The sequence below is a fragment of the Schistocerca gregaria genome, chromosome X (genome assembly GCF_023897955.1).
Source record: "Schistocerca gregaria isolate iqSchGreg1 chromosome X, iqSchGreg1.2, whole genome shotgun sequence".
Taxonomy (NCBI): domain Eukaryota; kingdom Metazoa; phylum Arthropoda; class Insecta; order Orthoptera; family Acrididae; genus Schistocerca; species Schistocerca gregaria.
This window is the reverse complement of record NC_064931.1, coordinates 38,318,860-38,338,772: the sequence shown is the minus strand read 5'-3', so window position 1 is coordinate 38,338,772 and position 19,913 is coordinate 38,318,860. Positions and strand designations below refer to the sequence as shown.

The following is a 19,913-nucleotide window of genomic DNA, read 5'->3' as shown; positions in this document are numbered from 1 at the left end:
CACGCCAAATTCATGTGAACGCAAAATCCCCAAGACTGGCTAAGTTTCACGGAAGCTTGAAATTTAGTGTGGACATCAATGTGAGATGCTTTTAATAGCTTACAAACTGAAACATTGTCTCAAAATATGGTAGAAAACGCAAAGAGATTCTGGTTGTATGTAAAGTACACCAGTGGCAAAAAACAGTCAATACCGTCACTGCATGATAGCAATGGAAATGTTACCGATGATGGTGCCACTAAAGTGGAGTTACTAAATACAGTTTTCCGTAATTCCTTCGCGAAAGAAGATGAAGTAAATATTCCAGGATTCAAAACTGGAACAGCTGATAGCATGAGAGACATAAAAGTAGATATCTTAGGTGTTGCGAAACAACTCAAATCACTTAAGAAAGGCAAGTGTTCCGGTCCAGATGGTATACAAATCAGGTTCCTTTCAGAGTATGCAGACACAATAGCGCCTTTCTTAGCGATCACACACAACTGCTCACTTGACAGAAAGTCTGTTCCTAAAGACTGGAAACTAGCACAGGTCACACCAATACTCAAGAAAGGAAATAGGAGTAACCCATTGAATTATAGACCCCTATCACTGACCTCAATTTGCAGTAGGACTGTGGAGCATATACTTTACTCAAACATTATGAACTGCCTTGAAGAAAATGACGTATTGATACATAACCAACGGGGAGTCAGAAATATCATTTCAGATCGATTCTGTATTCCTAGATTTCCAGAAGGCTTTTGATACTGTTCCTCACAAGTGACTATTAAATCAAATTGCGTGCATACGGAGTATCGTCTCAGTTGTGAGACTGGATTCATGATTTCCTGTCAGAGAGGTCACAGTTCATAGTGATAGACGGTAAATTATTGAGTAGAACAGAAGTGATATCTGGCGTACTGCAAGGCAGTGTCATAGGCCCTCTGTTCCTGATTTACATACATGATCTAGGTAATAATCTGAGCAGCCCCCTTAGATAGTTTGCACATGACACTGTATTTTACTGTCTAGTAAAATCATCAGATGATCAATTCCAATTACAGAATGATCTACAGAGAATTTCTGTATAGTGCGAAAAGTGGTAAATGGCACTAAACAAAGAAAAGTGCGAGGTCATCCACATGGGTACTAAAAGAAATCCAATAAATTTTGGGTATACGATAAATCACACGAATCTACGAAATTTCAATCACCAACTTTCTCTTCCGAATGCGAAAACATTTTGTTGACAGCCACCTACGTAGGGAGAAGTGATCATCATAATAAAATAAGAGAAATCAGAGCTCTAACAGAAAGATTTAGGTGTTCTTTTTTCCCCACGCACCATTTGAGAGTGTAATGGTTGAGAAGTAGTATGAAAATGGTTCGATGAACCCTCTGCCAGGCCCTAAAGTGTGAACTGGAGAGTAATGATGTAGATGTAGATGGAAAGGGCAATAGTTAGCTTTGTCACTGATGACACTTATTTCCACATTACCCTTCTCAGTGATCACACAGTGGCAGAAGGACTTGAGTGGCAGTGGCCCTGGTAAAATGTCTTTCCACTGGCTGTGCTACATGTATCAAGTTAGGCTGGAGGCTGAACTTCTGTATTGCAACACTAAATGAGTTCCACAGAAATTTAGAGCTAATGGAACAGTTTACAATATTCAGGAATACTCATAACATCCCTTCTTGCTTATTTTCATAATTTTCCAAATGATTGTGGGTTGCTCAAGACTACAGCTTGTGCTGTAGTTCTCTGAGCACCAATATCTTTTACGACTATTTTAATAGTGCCTTGTTTTTCAGATTGTTCCTACTCATTGACTCCCAGGTAATTGTTAATGTAATCATATAGTTAATGGATAGTCATTATCCTCGATATTACCAATTTTTGCTTTCTCCGATAGTGCTTGACTTTTACTCAGGCAGTTCAAAGCGTTAAAAGGATATCTGCAGATGGGATGTGATGGAACTTTCATAACAGTACTCACCTACTCGTCCCTGATACCAAAATGGCATTCCACACTCCATCATGGGACTGGCTGTCTGTCAGGATTAACACATGAACTCTGTATAGACTACAACAACCCAATGGGAGATGTTCCTGACATGTTCTACAATTCTCCAGCTGCTACTTTGGTGTTTGTATACAACAAAAGGGCACTTCAGTTCTTTTTTAAAAACTGACAGTAATGTTTGTCTACAGTTATCACACCAACACCAATCAGTGTTTTCTCCTTTCTCGCATTGAGACCTCTATACTGAATCTTTAAGCACATTTGACAAAACAAAGGGCACAGTGACACTGAGGTAGGTCCTCGCAACAACCATCTGTTAGCCACTTATGGCCAATGCGGAGCCGGCAAAGGACAACTGATTCCCTGCAAGAGGCCCTGGAAGACTTCCACACATTCATAGTCTCCTTAATGAGACTTAGTTCGTTGTGCGTGCTGCTATGCCATTCCGTCTCCCAAAGCTGGAAAACCCTGTGGTGTAAGGCAGAATGCAGGTAAGCTTCAGAGATGCCTATCTCCAGAAGTGGTTTCTGCATAGCCTGTTTGGCCAGTCTGTCAGCAAGTTCATTGCTGGGGATTCCGACGTGTTCTGAGGTCCACACAAACACCACAGAACAGTGGGACTGTTCTAGGGCATAAATGGGCTCCTGAATGGAAGCTACCAGAGGGTGGTGAGGGTAGCACTCATCGATAGCTTTTAGGCTGCTCAATGAGTCAGTTCACAGGAGAAATGACTCGCCAGGGCATGAGCGGATGTACTCAAAAGCGCGAGATATGGCCGCCACCTCTGTAGTGAAAACACTGCAGCCAATTGGCAAGGAGTGCTGCTCAATATGTCATCCATAAACATATGCAAAGCCTATGTGACCATCAGCCATTGAGCCGTTGGTATGAACCACTTCAGAGACCTGGAACACGACAAGAATCGAGAGGAAGTGACAGCGGAGAGCGGCGGGGTTAACAGAGTCCTTAGAGCCATGCAAAAGGTCCAGATGAAGCTGTGACCGAGGTGTACACCATGGAGGTGTACGTGAACGGACTATGGATGTGTGCAGTGTAACTGGCAAGCAGTTGCGCATGTCTGATCTGCAGTGGAGGGACACCAGCCTCCACCAGTACGCTGGATATCGGACTCGTCCTAAAAGCACCTGTTGCTAATCTAACCCCACAGTGGTGCACAGGGTAGAGTAAATGGAATGATGGAGATGCAGCCATAGTCAATTCAGGATTGGACAAGGGCTCTGTAGAGCTGCAGCAGTGTACAGCGATCTGTACCCCAATTGGTGTTGCTCAGGCAATGGAGGGCTCTGAGTGCTGCCAGCACTTCTGATTTAGCTAATGAAGATGAGGAAGCCAAGTCAATCGAGCGTCAAAAACCAGTCCTAGGAATTGATATGTCTCCACTGCAGTGAGTGTATCATCATTAAAGTAATGTGAGGGTTCCGTATGAACAGTACCACACTGACGGAAGTGCAAGACACATGACTTTGCGGCAGAAAACTGGGAGCCGTGGGGGTAGAGCCCATGACTGAGCCTTGTGGATGGCTCCCTGGAGGCACCGCTCAGCAACAATAGTACTGGAGCAGCAGTAAGAAATGCATAAGTCGTCTGCATACAGAGAAGGTGAGACGGAGGGCCCGACAGCTGCTGCTAGACTGTTAATGGCCACTAAAAATAGAGAGGCACTCAATGCAGAGCCCTGCGGGACTCCATTCTCCTGGATATAGATGGAACTATGGGAGTCACCAACTAGGACATGGAAAGTACAGAGCGACAGGAAGTTTTGGATAAAAATCGGGAGTTGTCCCCGGAGACCCCACTCATACAACATGGCAAGAATATGACGTCTCCAAGTCATGTCGTGTGCTTTACACAAGTCAAATAAGACAGCAATCAGGTGTTGCCATCTGGAAAAGGCAGTTCAGATGGCAGACTCGATGGACACAAGATTATCAGTGGTAGAGCGACCCTGGCGGAAGCCGGCCTGACATGGAGTCAGCAAACCACATGACTCCAGGACCCAACCCAACTGCCGACATAGCATATGTTCCAGCAGCTTACACAGAACATTGGTGAGAGTGATGGGCCAATAGCTATCCACATAAAGCGGGTTTTTACCGGGTTTAAGCACCGGAACGATAGTGCTCTCCCGACATTGCGACTGAAAGACACCATCACACCAAATCCAGTTGAAGATGACGCTTGTAGTCAGATGAGAGATGTTTAATCATCTGACAGTGGATGCAATCAGGCCCAGGAGCTGTGTGGGGGCAATGTCCAAGGGCACTGAGGAACTCCCACTCTGTAAATGGGGCGTTATCGTATTCACTGCAGTGTGTAATGAATGAGAGGATGTTCCCTCCCAGTCGTCGTTTGGATGTGCAAAAGTCTGGGGTGGGGGGTAATTCTCTCTGATGCAGAGACTCGACCAAAGTGATCAACAATCACGTTTGCGTCACTACATAACTCGCCATTTATGGTAACACCAGGGACAGCTGTTGTGGCCTGGTACCCGAAAAGGACATCTGATCTTTGCCCAGACTTGGGAAGTTGACATGTGACACCCAATGGTTGAGACGTATCTCTCCCAACACTACTTCTTCCCTTGTCTAATAAGGTAGCGAACACGGGCACGGAGCCGTTTAAAGGCTATGAGGTGCTCCATGGAAGGGTGACGCTTACGCCGCTGTAGAGCTCACCGACGCTCCTTAATTGCTTCAGCGACTTCCGGCAACCACCAATGGACTGCCTTACGTCTCAGGCACCCTAAAGAGCAAGGGATCGCGTATTCTGCCACTGAAACAATTGTGCTAGTCACCTGCTCAACCATCACATCGATGTTACCATGTGGGGGAAATTCAGCGAAGACAGCAGAGGTGAAAGTTCCCAAGTCTGCCTTGTTCAAAGCCCATCTGGGCAGGCATCTGTGTGACTGATGCTGGGGCAGTGACAGGAAGATGAGGAACTGGTCACTACCACACAGATCATCATGTGCTCTCCAATAGATAGATGGGAGACTTCCTGGGCTGAAAATTGATAAATCAATGGCTGAGTAACTAACATGAGCCACACTGAAATTTGTGGTGGCCCCAGTATTTAAGAAGCAGATGTCGAATTGCGACAGCAAAGTTTTGATATCTGCCTCGGCCAGTAAGTGTGGTACCTCCCCACAAGGGGTTATGGGCATTAAAATCTCCCAGAAGAAGGAAACGTTTAGGGAGTTGATCAGTCAGTGCAGCCAATACGTTCAGGAGTACCGCACCATCTGGAGGGAGATATACGTTGCAGACAGTTATTTCCTGCATCGTCCATACCCTGACAGCCACAGCTTCAAGAGGAGTTTGAAGGGGCACACATTCACTATATACCGAGTTCAGGACATAAACACAAACTCTACCTGACACTCGATTATAGTCTCTATGGTTCCTGTAATATCCCTTATAGCCACTGAGGTCAGGGGTCCGTATTGCTGGGGAACAGGTTTCCTGGAAGGCAATGTAGATAGCAAATGTAAAGCTTAACAGTTGCCGTAGCTCAGCCAGGCGGTAGAAAAAACCGCCACAATTCCACTGGAGGACGACATCGTGATACCAGGAAGGCATGGAACATTCAATGAGGCAGTTTATGCCTCAGTCACCTGCTGCCACCAATTTATTACCTGAGCAGTCTATATCCATTGTGTCTGAAGGTCTGACAAAATCTAGGCCCTCAGCGGACGCCAAAATCTCCACCTCATCCTCAGCCGCAGAGCTTGTAGGTAGCGGTGGTGCGGGTGCAACTGCAATTTCCTTGGTCTTAAGGGTTTTCTTTTTGGATTTCTCTTGCTGCTCCTTGGGTTTCCCTGGCTGGGATTACTTCACTGGCTCAGTCTCCGGCACTGAGGATGAGCATGAAGCCCTCGACCAGCTACTTTTGGCTCTTCAGCCACTGGCAGGTGTCGTCTTTCCCACCAGAAGAAACCTGGGAAGGGAGTGACCCAAGGGACCCCTTCCTAGTGAGAGAAGCTGAAGAAGACTTAAGCTTCTCCGGCTTAAAGTGGGGGCGAATGTCCCCGATGGTTGGGGGGGGAGGGTGTTGCTGCTGAAGTAGGTGGTGCAGGAGCAACAGGGAGGGAAACGCCACCCACCATCAAGGGGACTGGTGTAGTCTTCCAGCTCTGAGAGGTGACCTGGGTTGGCGGAGCTGATTGTGCCAGAACTGTTGTAGCGGCGGCGCAAGACTATGTCAGACGCACAGTCTATCCAGGGTCTTGTACTCCATAATTTTTCCTTTCTTTCTGGAGAATCCTGCTGTCAGGCGAGCAAGGTGAATGGTGCTCTCCCCAGTTGACAAAGATGGGAGGTGGGGCACATGGAGTACTGGGATGTAATGGGCGTCTGCAATCTCGGCATGTGGTGCTGGAAGTACAGCGGGAAGACAGCACTTAAAGCACCGCATCGAGGGAGGGATATAGGGCTTTACATCACATCACACTAGTAGACCATCCCCATGACCTTCTCGGGCAATGTACAGGTATCACCCTCAAAGGCCAAGATGAAAGCACTGGTGGCAACCTGATTATCCTTCGGACCCCGGTGGACACGCCAGACGAAATGTACACCTCGCCGCTCTAAATTGGCGTGCATCTCATCGTTGGACTGTGAAATAAGGTCTCTGTGAAATATGATGCCCTGGACCATGTTTAAGCTCTTATGGGGCGTGATGGTTGCAGAAACATCCCCCAGCTTGACACAAGCGAGTAACTCCCGTGACTGGGCAGAGGATGCTCTTTTGATCAAGACTGATGCAGATCTCATTTTGGACAAGCCCTCCACCTCCCTGAACTTGTCCTCTAAATGCTCAACAAAACATTGAGATTTCATACTCATGACAGATTTCCCATCAGCTCTCGAACATATAAGGTACTGGGGTGGATAAGATCCACTGCCACCCTTAGCCTGACGTTCTTCCCACGGTGTGGCCAGGGTGGGAAAATATTTGGGGTCATTCTTCTGTGTGTTTAATTGAGCTACTGATCGCTTAGAGACTGCTGGTGTTTCACCACCAGCCAGAGATGATGGACTATGTTTCATTGTGTGTCATCCACCATGATGCCACCCACTCCGACCAGGGGACCTCTCCACAGGGGCCACCAAGCTGCAGCAAAGGCCACCTGGCAGGATGGCCATTGCCAGGAGTCCCGATGCCCCAGGGGGACGGCCATCTACCCCTTGGCATACGCGGGGAGTTAATGGCACAGGCATCAGCAGAGCGATCCCTGTTTGGTCAACCAACAGGGTACATGGTGGTCCCATCACAACAGACTGGCGACCGTGCTGGATATCAGGTGCAAAGAAGTCCATGGTCATCATCAATGCAGAAATTGACACTGCACAGTGCATGGTGGGAAACGCACCCAGGAAGGCGTCTTCGCCCAAGAGATGGAGAATGAGCAGGACTGCAAAGTGACGATGAGATAGTGGGCTAAGGACCTCAATGCATGATGGAAACGATGTACCTTGTAAGGCACCCTTCCCCAATTAGCTGACTCTTCCCGAAAATTTTGAAGAATGGGGATCAAACCCTACAAGGGACCATCACATAAAGGCCGAAACGTGTGAAACTCCTTTTAGTCATCTCGTACGACAGGCAGGAATACCTCAGGCCTATTCAAAACCCTGGACCCACAGGGGGTTGGGAGGGGGTGAGAGAGAGAGAGAGAGAGAGAGAGAGAGAGAGAGAGAGAGAGAGAGAGAGAGAGAGAGAGAGTAGATGAACTAATAGAAGATTGGAATAAATATATACACAAGCAACACCAGGTTTAAGCTAGTAAACAATGTAACACAGGAATTTGCTTAATTTCTTTCCAGAAACTCAGAGAATAGAAAGCGTGAGCCAAGAAGTTATTCTTCAGTTTGAACTTTAAACTGTGATGATTAATGCTAAATGGATACAACAGGATATTGCATGTCTCTCTGCACAAGAGTGTCAAGGAGATGCGATCCAAACGCAAATTGGATTGCAGCCTAGTATTAACTGAGGGAAAGCTGTTAATTCTTGGGAATAAGCTCATAATGTTAACAACAAACAACACTAAAGAAAATACAGGGTGTACATAAAGTCCGGGAACACGTGCAATTATTTATTGCACAAGAACTAAAAATTGTACAGATGTCATACATATTGCATTTTGAAGAGAAATGCTGAAAGTTTCTTTCTCTTTTTTTAAATTTTTTTTACAAGCATTTGATGTGTGAACCACGAGTGACCTGGCACACGTGAATACGGTAATCGAATTGTTGCCATACCCACCCCAGCATGGCATTGTCGACTGTGGCAATCGCTTCCCATATTCTCTCCCGGAGCCCTGCTACATCACGTGGTAGAGGCGGTACATACTCCACATCTTTAATGTATCCCGATAGAAAAAAGTCAAACGAAGTGAGATCTGGTGATCGGGGAGGCCATTTCATGAAATAGCTGTCCTCTTCTGTAACACAGCTGTTCCATCGATGTGACAGCTCCATGTACAGGTATCCACGAACTTCATGATGAAAATGGGGTGGAGCCCCATCCTGCTGAAAGATGAACGGAAAGTCCGATTGCATTTGAGGCATCAACCATTGCTGCAATGTGTCCAAGTAGTAATACCTAGTGACAGTGCTCTTGGCAAAGAAGAATGGCCCGTACAGTTTTCGACATGAGAAGGCACAAAAAACATTTCCCTTTGGGGAATCGCATTTAAATTCAGTGCATTCGTGCAGATGCTTTGTATCCTAGATTCGACAATTATGACTGTTCACTTTCCCATTAGTGCAAAAAGTGGCTTTGTCACTAAATGCCGGCCAGGGTGGCTGAGCGATTCTATGCGTTACAGTCTGGAACCGCGCGACTGCTAGGGTCGCAGGTTTGAATCCTGCCTTGGGCATGGATGTGTGTGATGTCCTTAGGTTAGTTAGGTTTAAGCAGTTCTAAGTTCTAGGGGACTGATGACCTCAGCAGTTCAGTTCCATAGTGCTCAGAGCCATTTGAACCATTTGTCACTAAAAATTAAGTGATCAACAATGCCATCCCCATCCTCATTCAATTGTTGCAACTGTGAACAAATCTCAAAATGCTTGTCTTTGTCGTCATCACTGAGCTTCAGCACTAGCTCCAATTTGAATGGTTTCACAGACAGCTTCTGTCGCACGACTTTCCACACTGTCATTGGAGCCATTTTGAGTTCACTGGATGCACAATGCACCGATTTCTTTGGACTCCTTACGAATGTATGTCATACATGCTCCACATTCACTTCACTCACACTGGGACGTCCAATTCTCTTTGTTGGGCACAAGCAACCCGTCGTAACAAATTTGTTGTGCCAGTGGTAAATGGCCTTCTTTGTTGGTGGCTTCTTACCGTACTTGGTTCTAACCATCCACTGAACAGCTGTAGCACACTTGTTTTTGTCAAACTCCAACACACAGAAAGCTCGCTCTGCACCTGAACTCACCAACTTTGTGATTACCAAACTACCCTGTGGCGGTATACGTTAAAAAAAAAAAAAAAAAAACTTTTAAGGTTTCTCTTCAAACTGACATATGTACGATATCTATACAATGTTTGGTTCTTGTGCAATAAATAACTGAAAGTGTTCCCAGACTTTATGAACACCCTTTATATACTGAGAGGCCAATGTCAGAATTCCCAGGTTACTGAACAGTGATCGACAAGTGGACCGAACAGTGATCGACAAGTGGTTCATGAACTTACACTATATGTTGCTCGAACTGCCCCTTCAGAGTCATTTTAAAAATACCCTTTGTGAATGTGAAGAGTTATCCCAGAAAAATAATACTGTGTGTAACCATCAAATGAAAATACGCATAGTAGACTAATTTTCATGTTAGTCTATCACTTATTGTAGATATTGTACAAATGGTAAATATAGCAGCATTCAGGTTTTGAACAAGATCCTGAACATAGGCTTTCCTTGACAGCTAACCATCTATCTGAACACCTAGGAATTTGAATTGTTCTGACTCACTAATCATATGTCCACTCTGTGCAATCAGAGGTGAGTTTTAGTTGAATTATGTGCTAGAAACTGCAAAAACTGAGTCTTACTGTGATTTATAATCAATATATTTTCTACTAGACATGAAACTGAACTGCACTATTTGATGTATTGCCTATATTGCACTCAATATCCTTCCCTACCAAGTTCGTGTCATCAGCAAACAAATATTTTAGTGGACATTAATACGGGGTGTGTGTACCCTTCACTTTTATGGCAGCTTGAATTCTGCTGGGGGCACTTTCAATAAGGTTCTGAATGTCTGTGGTTGATTGACAGTCCATTCCTCTTGAAGAGCTGAGACCACTGACAGCAATGACATTGGATGCTGGAGTATAGTGTTTCATTGGGTTTATATCAGGACTCTGGAGGACAGACCAATACATTTCACTTAGTTTCCAAACTATTCCTCCATTGTATTCAATACACAATACTGTAAAAGGTGGTCAGTAAGGAGACCACACAACAGAAAAAAAACGCCACCCTCATTCCATACCACCACATCCTCCATACTTCATTGTTGGCTCTACAAATAACGACAGTAATGCTCTCCAGGCATTTGCCAAACCCAAATCCTTCCACCATTCTTCCACAGGGTGTAGCACGAGTCACCCCTCAACATCACTCATTTCTAGTCATTCACAGTGCAGCGGTGTACTGTTTACACCACCTCATTGTGGTAGCTGTACTACTGATACATTTTGGAACTCACAAGTTATTCCTTCCACTGACTTCATGCTAGTTTTTACAACCACTCTCTACAATGCTCAATGGTCCATATCCATCAGTACATGAGGTCTGCCTGGTCTTAATTTAGTTATGGTTGCTCCTTCGTGTTTCCACTTTACAAGCATATGACCAACAGTCGACTTTGGCAGCTTTAGAAGGGTTAAAATGCCCCTGATGGATTTGGTACACAAAACACATCCAACAACTAGTACATATTCAAAGTTGGTGAGCTCTCCTGACTGACACATTCTGCTATTACTGCTTCTCTGCTGACAACACAATACTCCCCAATTCCTTTTATACAGGCAGGCCTGCTTCAAATAACATCTAGCAATCAATTCAACATTACGTCATAGGCATGTCTGGAACTTTTTAATCAGATAGTGTGGGTGGTGAAAAATATCAGAGAACACTGTTAGGTAACTGAATATCATCACTTTCATGTAACAAACGAATTAAGCAGCACATACAAGGTATGTTCTCAGGCGCACGTGGAAGCACGATATACTGGATATGTCTTAATTTGTAGCATTTGAGGTATCGGAGGCTGACTGAGTGCTGAGCAGATTATGTTTGAAGACCAGAAAAAAAGTAAAATGAAAACAAGAATGGCCTGATGTAAATGTGTTGGCCATCACAGCAATCCCCTTGTAAAGCTAGTATCACAAAGGTTGCACTAAATGCACCAATTCATTGTACAGACTCATTGTCACAGTTTTTTGTCATGGGCTATGTGGCAGAATTTTCCATTTTGCCACACAAAGAATCATGTCTGCATCTAGATTTAATTGAAGGAAAGCAGGAAGTTGTAAGCTTAGTCCTATGCTGTGCTGCTGAAAAAAAATGTACTTAATGTAAACTCAGCAAAGATGCATCCCTTGCTGCTGTGCTTCCACAGAGTCCTCTCATTCACTAATACATGGCAATGACCTCATTTTCACAGTGTCAGTGGACTTTCATTCATCATTGTTCAGTCAATTTGCACAAAATGTTTATAAATTATATCCAGTGTATCCATTAAGGCAAACCGTATCAAAATTCCTACATAGTTTCTGATATTTGCCTGAACATACCAGTAGAACAGAGGCAGTTGACACAAAAGGCACATACATTTTGTTCAATGTGGCCTTCCTGAATTTAATTGGTCGTATCTTTTAATTCTTCAGCTGCTCCCAGTGTAATTCGAAGTCAAAATAGTTCACAAGTGAACTGTCAGATGTTGGTTTCCAATGGGCACAATATTTTGGCAAACAACCACATTGTCATATACAGGCGCGGTGATGAACTGTCTGACGGGGGTCTGGCACAATGCTTTTCTCTCCTCCCACTCTCCCTCTCCCTCTTATCTGCCACGCCACCGGCCGTCCGGCCCAGCATCCCTACCCCCACTGCTCACCACTGTCCCCCCCCCCCCATCCCCCACCACCACCAGTCAACTCATCGTGTGCACCTAATGATGGAAACATGGTCACTTGCTGAAATATTGTGCCTGTTGGACACCAACATCTGGCAGTTCACCTGTGAACTATTTTGAAATGCTCAAGTCTCTTTAAAAAGGCACCAACCTGGCATTTGCATTACATGATTTAGGGAAACCATAGATGCATTCTTTATATTGCAAACACATTCTTACCCGCATTCTCTTTCTAAATTGGGGTTTGCCAGAGGTTTTATGATACCAGTAACCAAAAATTAGTTCCTTTTTCGATATTTATATGCAGAAATAGCTATTTCAAACAATTTCTCAAAAAATAGTTCATCTGGGTACAACCTGCTATGAAATATCATTTACTGCTTAAGTTCGCATTTACCCATTTTGATGCTGAATTCAAAGGAAGGAAGGAAGATTAGCGTATAACATCTTATCAGCATTGAGGTCATTAGATATGGAGCATGAGCACATGGAAATCAGCTGTGTCATTTCAAAGGGACCATTCTGCTATTTGCCTGGAGAGATTTAGGGAAACCACACAAAACCTAAATCCGGATGATCAGATGAGGATTTGAACTCTTGGCTCCCAAATGAGAGTTCAGCATGCTAACCACTGCATGACCTCACTTAATGCCGAATCTGCATCTATATTCACTTTTATCACAAATAAAATTTTTCAGGTCCCTAATTATAAGCAAAATGATCAGGTTTATGATGCACTGTGTTGGTAAATGAGTAGCACTGTTATGTGATGCCAACAGATAGGCAGGCCAACACAGTGTCAAGCACGGGAAGGCCACAGCTATAGGTCATCTGCAGTGAGTCTATAGGGTGAAGCACTCCCTCCATGCCCACATAAGAGAAAAATAGCTAGAGATTGGTAGTGATATGAAGCGGGGGTTGGAGGAGAGGGGGGGGGGGGGGGGGCGTGAGGAGCGGCTTGAGGATTAAACACTAAGATGATTGGAGCATGAAGAAGACTGGAAGTTCCCAGGGAGTGCCAGTGCAGGGAGAAATCCAAGATTTTTCTGGCAGATATTTAATCTTCTGAGTGGACAAGATGCAGGACAATATCCAACTTCAGTTCTATCTTCATGTTCGCCACAGTGGCACACGTTCAGTAAGTGTGTAGTCCACTGTGAAGCAGACACTGCATTACACTGGGTTGGAAGTTCTCATTTTAGAAATTTTATGTCAGCAGCAGGAATTCAATGGTCTAGTAGTAATTTTGTGGTAGGTTCCTTGGCACCAAAATGAACATGATTGAGATGCTGGCATCAAGTAGCTTAGCAGCACATCTTGAATGTTAGTATTCACAGAGTTACAGAACAAAAGAAAGTTCTTGCCCTCCCTAGTTCACAGTTATGCAGGAGCTAGGTAATAGCAGTAAGTTCAATAGTGAAGATACTACATACATTCACTAGAGATCTTTCTCAACAGTATAATTTCCTGCAAGAGTTGGAAAAGCTATGTACTGGGTGTCTCCCCTACATGTAACATTTTCTCTGACCTTTGTGATTTACTTTTTATTCTATGCAGATATAGTCAACCCAAAAAATTGTTGTTCATTGCATATTTAACATAATGTCCAATACCAACAAAAATATTTGTGTCTCACTACAAACAATAAGTTTTTAAAGTGAGCTTTTATCTGCCCATTTGATAAAGCAACTCCAGGACAGTCTAGTGTGATACACATTAACGGGGACAACAAAACACGATTCATAATTAGCACTTCAGCAGTGACTGAGCAGCACTCTTATGTGATGCCAACAGACAGGCCAACACATGAGACAGAAGTCCAGTACTGGTGATTCTTTACATTTTCTTTCCCATGTTAATACATATAATTAAACCACACTTCACTAATTTAGGACTGCTGTGTAAATGAATATACCACATTTAAGATTAAAACATCTGTATTTACACACATACTCTGCAAGCCACCATAGGGAATCCCAAACATTTGAGCAGTACTCAATGACGAGTCGCGCTGTGTCCTATATGCGGTGTACAAATGAACCACACTTTCCTAAAATTCTCTCAATAAACCAAAGTCAATCATTTGTCTCTCCTACTACCGAACTTACATGCTCATTCCATTTCATATCGCTTTGTAATGTTATGCCTAGACATTTAACTCATATTACCACTAATACTGTATTTAAAAATTACATTTTTTTTCAGTGCATTTGCACTTTCTTAAAGTTTTCTACATTTAGAGCAAACTGCCATTCATCATACCAAAGACAAATTCTGCCTAAGTCTGTTAAGTCCCATAGTGCTCAGAGCCATATGAACCTAAGTCATCCTGTATCCTCTACAGCCACTGAATGATGACACCTTCCCCTCACACTTAGGTGGTGTCTGCAAATAGTTGCAGATTGCAGCTCACCCTATGCATAAGATCATTTATGAATACAGAAAACAAATGCAGTTCTATCATACTTCCCTACTTTGCTGGGGGCACTCCTGACGACGCCCTTGTTTCTGGTGAACACCCAGAACCATGTACTGGGTTGTTGAAGCCACTTGTGTATCTGGGAACCTATTCTGTATGCTTGGACTTTAGTTTACAGGAGGGGGAGCAGAGGGGAGGCACCGAGTCAAATACTTTCTGGAGAAATCCCTTGATCTGTGGTTTGCAGGATATCTTGTGAGAAAAGGGCAAGCTGACTTATGCATGAGCAACGTTTTCTAAATCCATGCTGATTTGGAGACAAGCTTACCTGTCTCAATGTAATTTATTTCAATCAAACTTAGAAAACGCTAAACAATTCTGCAACTAACCAATATTATAGACAATGATTTGTAATTTTGTGGGTCCATTCTTTTACCCTTCTTACATAAAGGAGTCACTTGCACTTTTTCCAGTCACCTGGGACTGGAGATTTGCAGTAAAAGCAAGTTAAGTAAGGAACCAATGGCAAGGACTACGCTATGTAAAACAGAATTGGGATTCCATCCAAACCTGGAGTCCACTTCGTTTTCCACTCTTTCAGTTGCTTCTTAATGCCAGGGGGGCCTACTTCTATGTCATCCTTAAGGAGCGTGTGCAACAGTCAGATGGTATTTGTCTGTCTGATCCTCCTATATGAATACTGTGGATGTATTGTAATAAGAAATTAATTGATGTATTCCACTGAGACTGAGTATCACATGAAACATATGATCAGCACTATTAATTTGTGTTAAATCCATCCATATAATGCTATAATGAAATGGCAAATATGTACCAAACACCAGAGAAAATGTACCTGCTGACTCTTGAAGGGTCACCTGGTATCATGAACAATTTTCGCAGAAACTGAACATAACACTCATTATTTCCATAACTCGAGATGACATTAGAGGACTTTATGCATTTGCTCTCCATACTGCTAGGTATTTCATTTCATTTATTTAGCCCTCTACTGCACCACATTGATAAGATTCTAAACCTGGTTGCAATTTTTGTCTTACACTCTTTTCAGTCGGGATCACTGTTGCGGTGTTTCAGTGTGCACTTACAATGCGCTCTTAATGCAAAAAGTTAATTAAAATCTGAATAGTATTATTATTTGCATTACAGATTCCCCTATTGCCCATTTCTGCAATCCATTCTGTGATATACTGTGTATAATATATACTACTATACGACTACAAGATGATGATAAAAGCTGTTACCAAAAGTCTTGAAAAACTCCTCACCAATTTACTTCCATTTCTAACACGATACTCAAACAAACATTCAGACAGATATAAGCTACATATTCTTTTTAAAAAAAAGATGTGCAGACTTTTTTGTTACAATCAACTCCAAGAAAGAAAATGCTGTGCTGTTGAAATGCATGGTTTAGTTGTCTTTCTCGCAGTCAGTTTTAATTATGATATGAGAGCATTAAACTATTACACAAACAGTTTCTCCCATATATATTCTCTCTCATTCTATATAATTTTAAACAAAACTTGTATACACAACACTGTGCTGTTTTCTTTTCTCCCTCACAGTTGGTTTTAACAGAAAACAGGAAAGTTTTATTTTTTGGCTTATCGGCTTATGACTACAATACATCTTCAGAATCTGAATCACCTGAAACTTTGTGATCCTACTACCCAATTTCAGATTAAAACTGTGCAAGATATTGTCGTTGAAGCTACTATTTTCACAGATTTAGCGGCTGGAGAGGTTTCTCTAACACCAAATACATCAATGATCCAAACTGATTTACCAACTTATTTTAAGTAACTTCAGTTCTCAATCAAGGTTTTGTTTGCAACAACAATAAACAAGGCTTAACTTCAGAGAGCAGAGAAGAGAATATCGGCAGGGTGAGAGGGAGGGGGGACGATAGAGGGAGGGGGGAGGAAGAGGAGGAGGAGGACAGAAGAAGGGGGGAGAAGGGGGACATGGACAGAGGGAGGGGGGAGGAGGAGGAGATTGACAGAGAAGGATGTGGAGGAGGAGATGGGCAGAGAAGGATGTGGAGGAGGAGATGGACAGAAGAGGATGTGGAGGAGGAGATGGACAGAGGAGGATGTGGAGGAGGAGATGGACAGAGGAGGATGTGGAGGAGGAGACGGGCAGAAAGAGGGGGAGGAGGAGATTAGGACATGTATCAAATTTCAGTACATATTTAGCAATTACAAAGCATTGCCTGGTTCGTAAATGTATTGTAGAAACTAGCACGATTTAAAAAGATACACTACGATAACAAGGATAAACTATTAGCCACTATAATTTGTTTTGGGAATGATTTTCCGAGTGACAAGGCTAGATGGTTGACACTGGTTGAATTGCAACACAACGAAGACAATATGCTACAAATGTCAAACTGGGTATACGGAGTGCCTCGATATGCAAATAACTAGCATTTCAGCACATTTGCATAAAATAGATAGGAGTAACAGCATCTACATTATGTATTTAAGGAAAGATTATGCAGCAGGTTTCTCATTCAGAAATCTCATTTGAATGTTGCTGGTGGATCTTGTTAAGCCTCATGCAAAAAGAAGAAACTTCTACCAACACGTTTGAATTCAACAGCAACAGGATCGTAACCAATCAATAATGTGTTTATCATTCCATGATATTACTGCTCTTGACAGTTGAGATCCTGTGACTGTCACTTGAATATGGAATTGATGGGTTCGGGTGGGCCAGATACAATGCCATGAAGAATCCATATGTGGGGGGTACCGAGGAGAACGAACATTGCCAGACTGCATTTGTCATCATTATATGGGCACAGCATCTAGTGTGATGGTATAGGGCCTGCAAACGAATACACAACGAAACACCTCTGGTTGGGATAGCCAGTAATTTGGACATCAGCTTCCTTTTAACAAGATAACGCTGTGGCATAGAGTCGAAGAAGCTTGGAATGAAATATCTGTCTCAGTTATCCAGGCTCAGTTCAATTCTATGCCCTGCCAGGTTAGACCCATTGTTGCCAATACAGGTTAGCTTAACCCACATTCTACTCTAGCTCCTGTGGAATACATTCAGTATCTTTAAGATCAGTTGAATACAGATTCTCCATGATAAACATTTCAATTCTCGACCCCCCATAACCCCCCCCCCCCCTCTCTCTCTCTCTCTCTCTCTCTCTCTCTCTTTCCCCCTCCCATTTACTACTCACATTTAGATGGAATATATAACAATTTCCCCCCACTGTCATACATAAACAGTTTCAAAAGTTCTGTAACCTAACACTTTCTTTTTATTTTCTGTCTATCCAACTCATGAAATTTTACAATACTGAACAAATAAGACAAACATATCCAACTACTCCCAATGTTTATCAGTCATGCACTAACACTATTAGACAGAAGTATCAACAGAAGCTTAACACACAGCATTTCAATCAAACTTTTACCTGGCCACAGTTCCTGAATTTTGATGCCATTGCACCACCAACAGCTTTCTGAATGTCAGCACTGTCAAAGACAATGAATGGTGCATTTCCACCCAGTTCAAGTCCAATTCTTTTCACTCCTTGTGCACACTGTTTGTAGAGCAACTTTCCCACATTGGTGGATCCTTTAAATAAAAATAATTGGAACAACTAATGAAAAAAATCACTTAAAACGTTACTCAAGTACCCTAGTTTGGCTTGATAAATGCTTCCATCTAGATGTGCACACTCCTTAAACAAAATTTCATTACAAACTGACAAAATCTTGACACTGTACAGAATAAATATATTGGTAACAAAAATGATACATAATATATAATCTTATTCAAGACATATTGAGGTAGTTAAATGACAACTTGTGACATTCTACAGTTGAGGAAATACTGTATTAATATGAAAACAGTTTTAACAGGATATTATAAAACAGTTTTGATATTACAATACAAATATTATTTAAAATCTCATTATTTAAGAGAAACATGAAATACTCTATGTATTAAATTTGCCAAGATATAGGAGTAGCTTTGGTTTAGCAACAGTCACATTTCTTCATAGGTCTGAAACGTCAGTCGTCAAGATCAATCAAACTTTCCTGCTGCAAAGCCTTAGCAGCTGAAGCTTATAAATTTCTCCAAACTTTCTATTTTATTTTCCACTAATTACTTACTGAAACAATGAACTTGACTACACTGGGGTACCTGCCTTCCGTAGCAGCTGTGGTTAATGGTTACTACAACAGAGTGTCTATCAAATAGCCTCCAGGTAGCTGATTCAAACCCTTGTGATACAAGAAGTAGGTTATACACTGGCAGTAAACTTTGCCAACACATGGCACCCTCCCCCCATACTCCAGGTTGTCCGCAGTTCATGGTCGTGCGGTGGCGTTCTCGCTTCCCGCGCCCGGGTTCCCGAGTTCGATTCCTGGCAGGGTCAGGGATTTTTTCTGCCTCATGATGACTGGGTGTTGTGTGATGTCCTTAGGTTAGTTAGGTTTAAGTAATTCTAAGTTCTAGGGGACTGATGACCATAGATGTTAAGTCCCATAATGCTCAGAGCCATTTGAACCATACCCCACTGACCCCCAAACATAGACGACAAGATTTTTACAGGTAGGGGGGGGGGGGGGGGGGGGAGGGGGGCAACAGTACATGCATGTACAAATGGAAACATTCTTGCTAAGCAACTGAACAAACCCTCAAGGCTCTCTCTGTGTGCGTGCGTGTATGTGTGAAAACACATTCCTCACATAAAATTAAGTGCAATTTATTTTCCACACTAGAGGAGACACAAATTGGCTATAAACCAATGGGGCAACATAGAAATGAACTGTCACAACAATAGTGATATAGTGATAATGACAAACTGCCTGTTGGCTTCTGTTTCAGGTTCTTCAGCTAACATTTCTTTGATGATTTTCTTGATGTTTTGCCAGCACGAGTGGCTGGCACTGTCAAAGCTTCGTCCTCCATTGCTGGTTGTAGACTGGAGCCCAGCTCGCAGCCACAGATTATATGTACCTGGAGCGCCCACATCCAAGTGCTTTTCCATAGTCGTTTCAATGCAGTTCTCCTCTTGCTATCTTTAACAGTCATTTGCTGCAGCACACGAATCCAGGATCTGTTCATCTTGTGGCTTTCTCATTTCTTGTTGAAGCTATTCTCACATTTGCATATTTCTATAGCTTCTCTGAACAGGCAGCAAAGGAGATCTAACAGTGTCTCACATCGGCAAAATGGAAAAGGGACCCACTTGCAGTGTCCAGCATTCCTAATTGTTGAGGAGAAAGTCATGGTGGAAGGACAGTGGTAGTT

General features: G+C 43.0%; 1 protein-coding gene across 2 annotated transcripts in view; it reads right to left on the bottom strand.

Moving 5' to 3' along the window:
* LOC126298809 (succinate-semialdehyde dehydrogenase, mitochondrial) overlaps positions 1-19,913 on the bottom strand; it is a 205,110-nt gene that overhangs the window by 45,970 nt on the left and 139,227 nt on the right. For both annotated transcript variants that reach the window (XM_049990273.1, XM_049990274.1), the window contains exon 6: positions 18,064-18,227. In XM_049990273.1, coding sequence (XP_049846230.1) covers positions 18,064-18,227 — 164 coding nt within the window. The remainder of the gene's footprint in view (positions 1-18,063; positions 18,228-19,913) is intronic.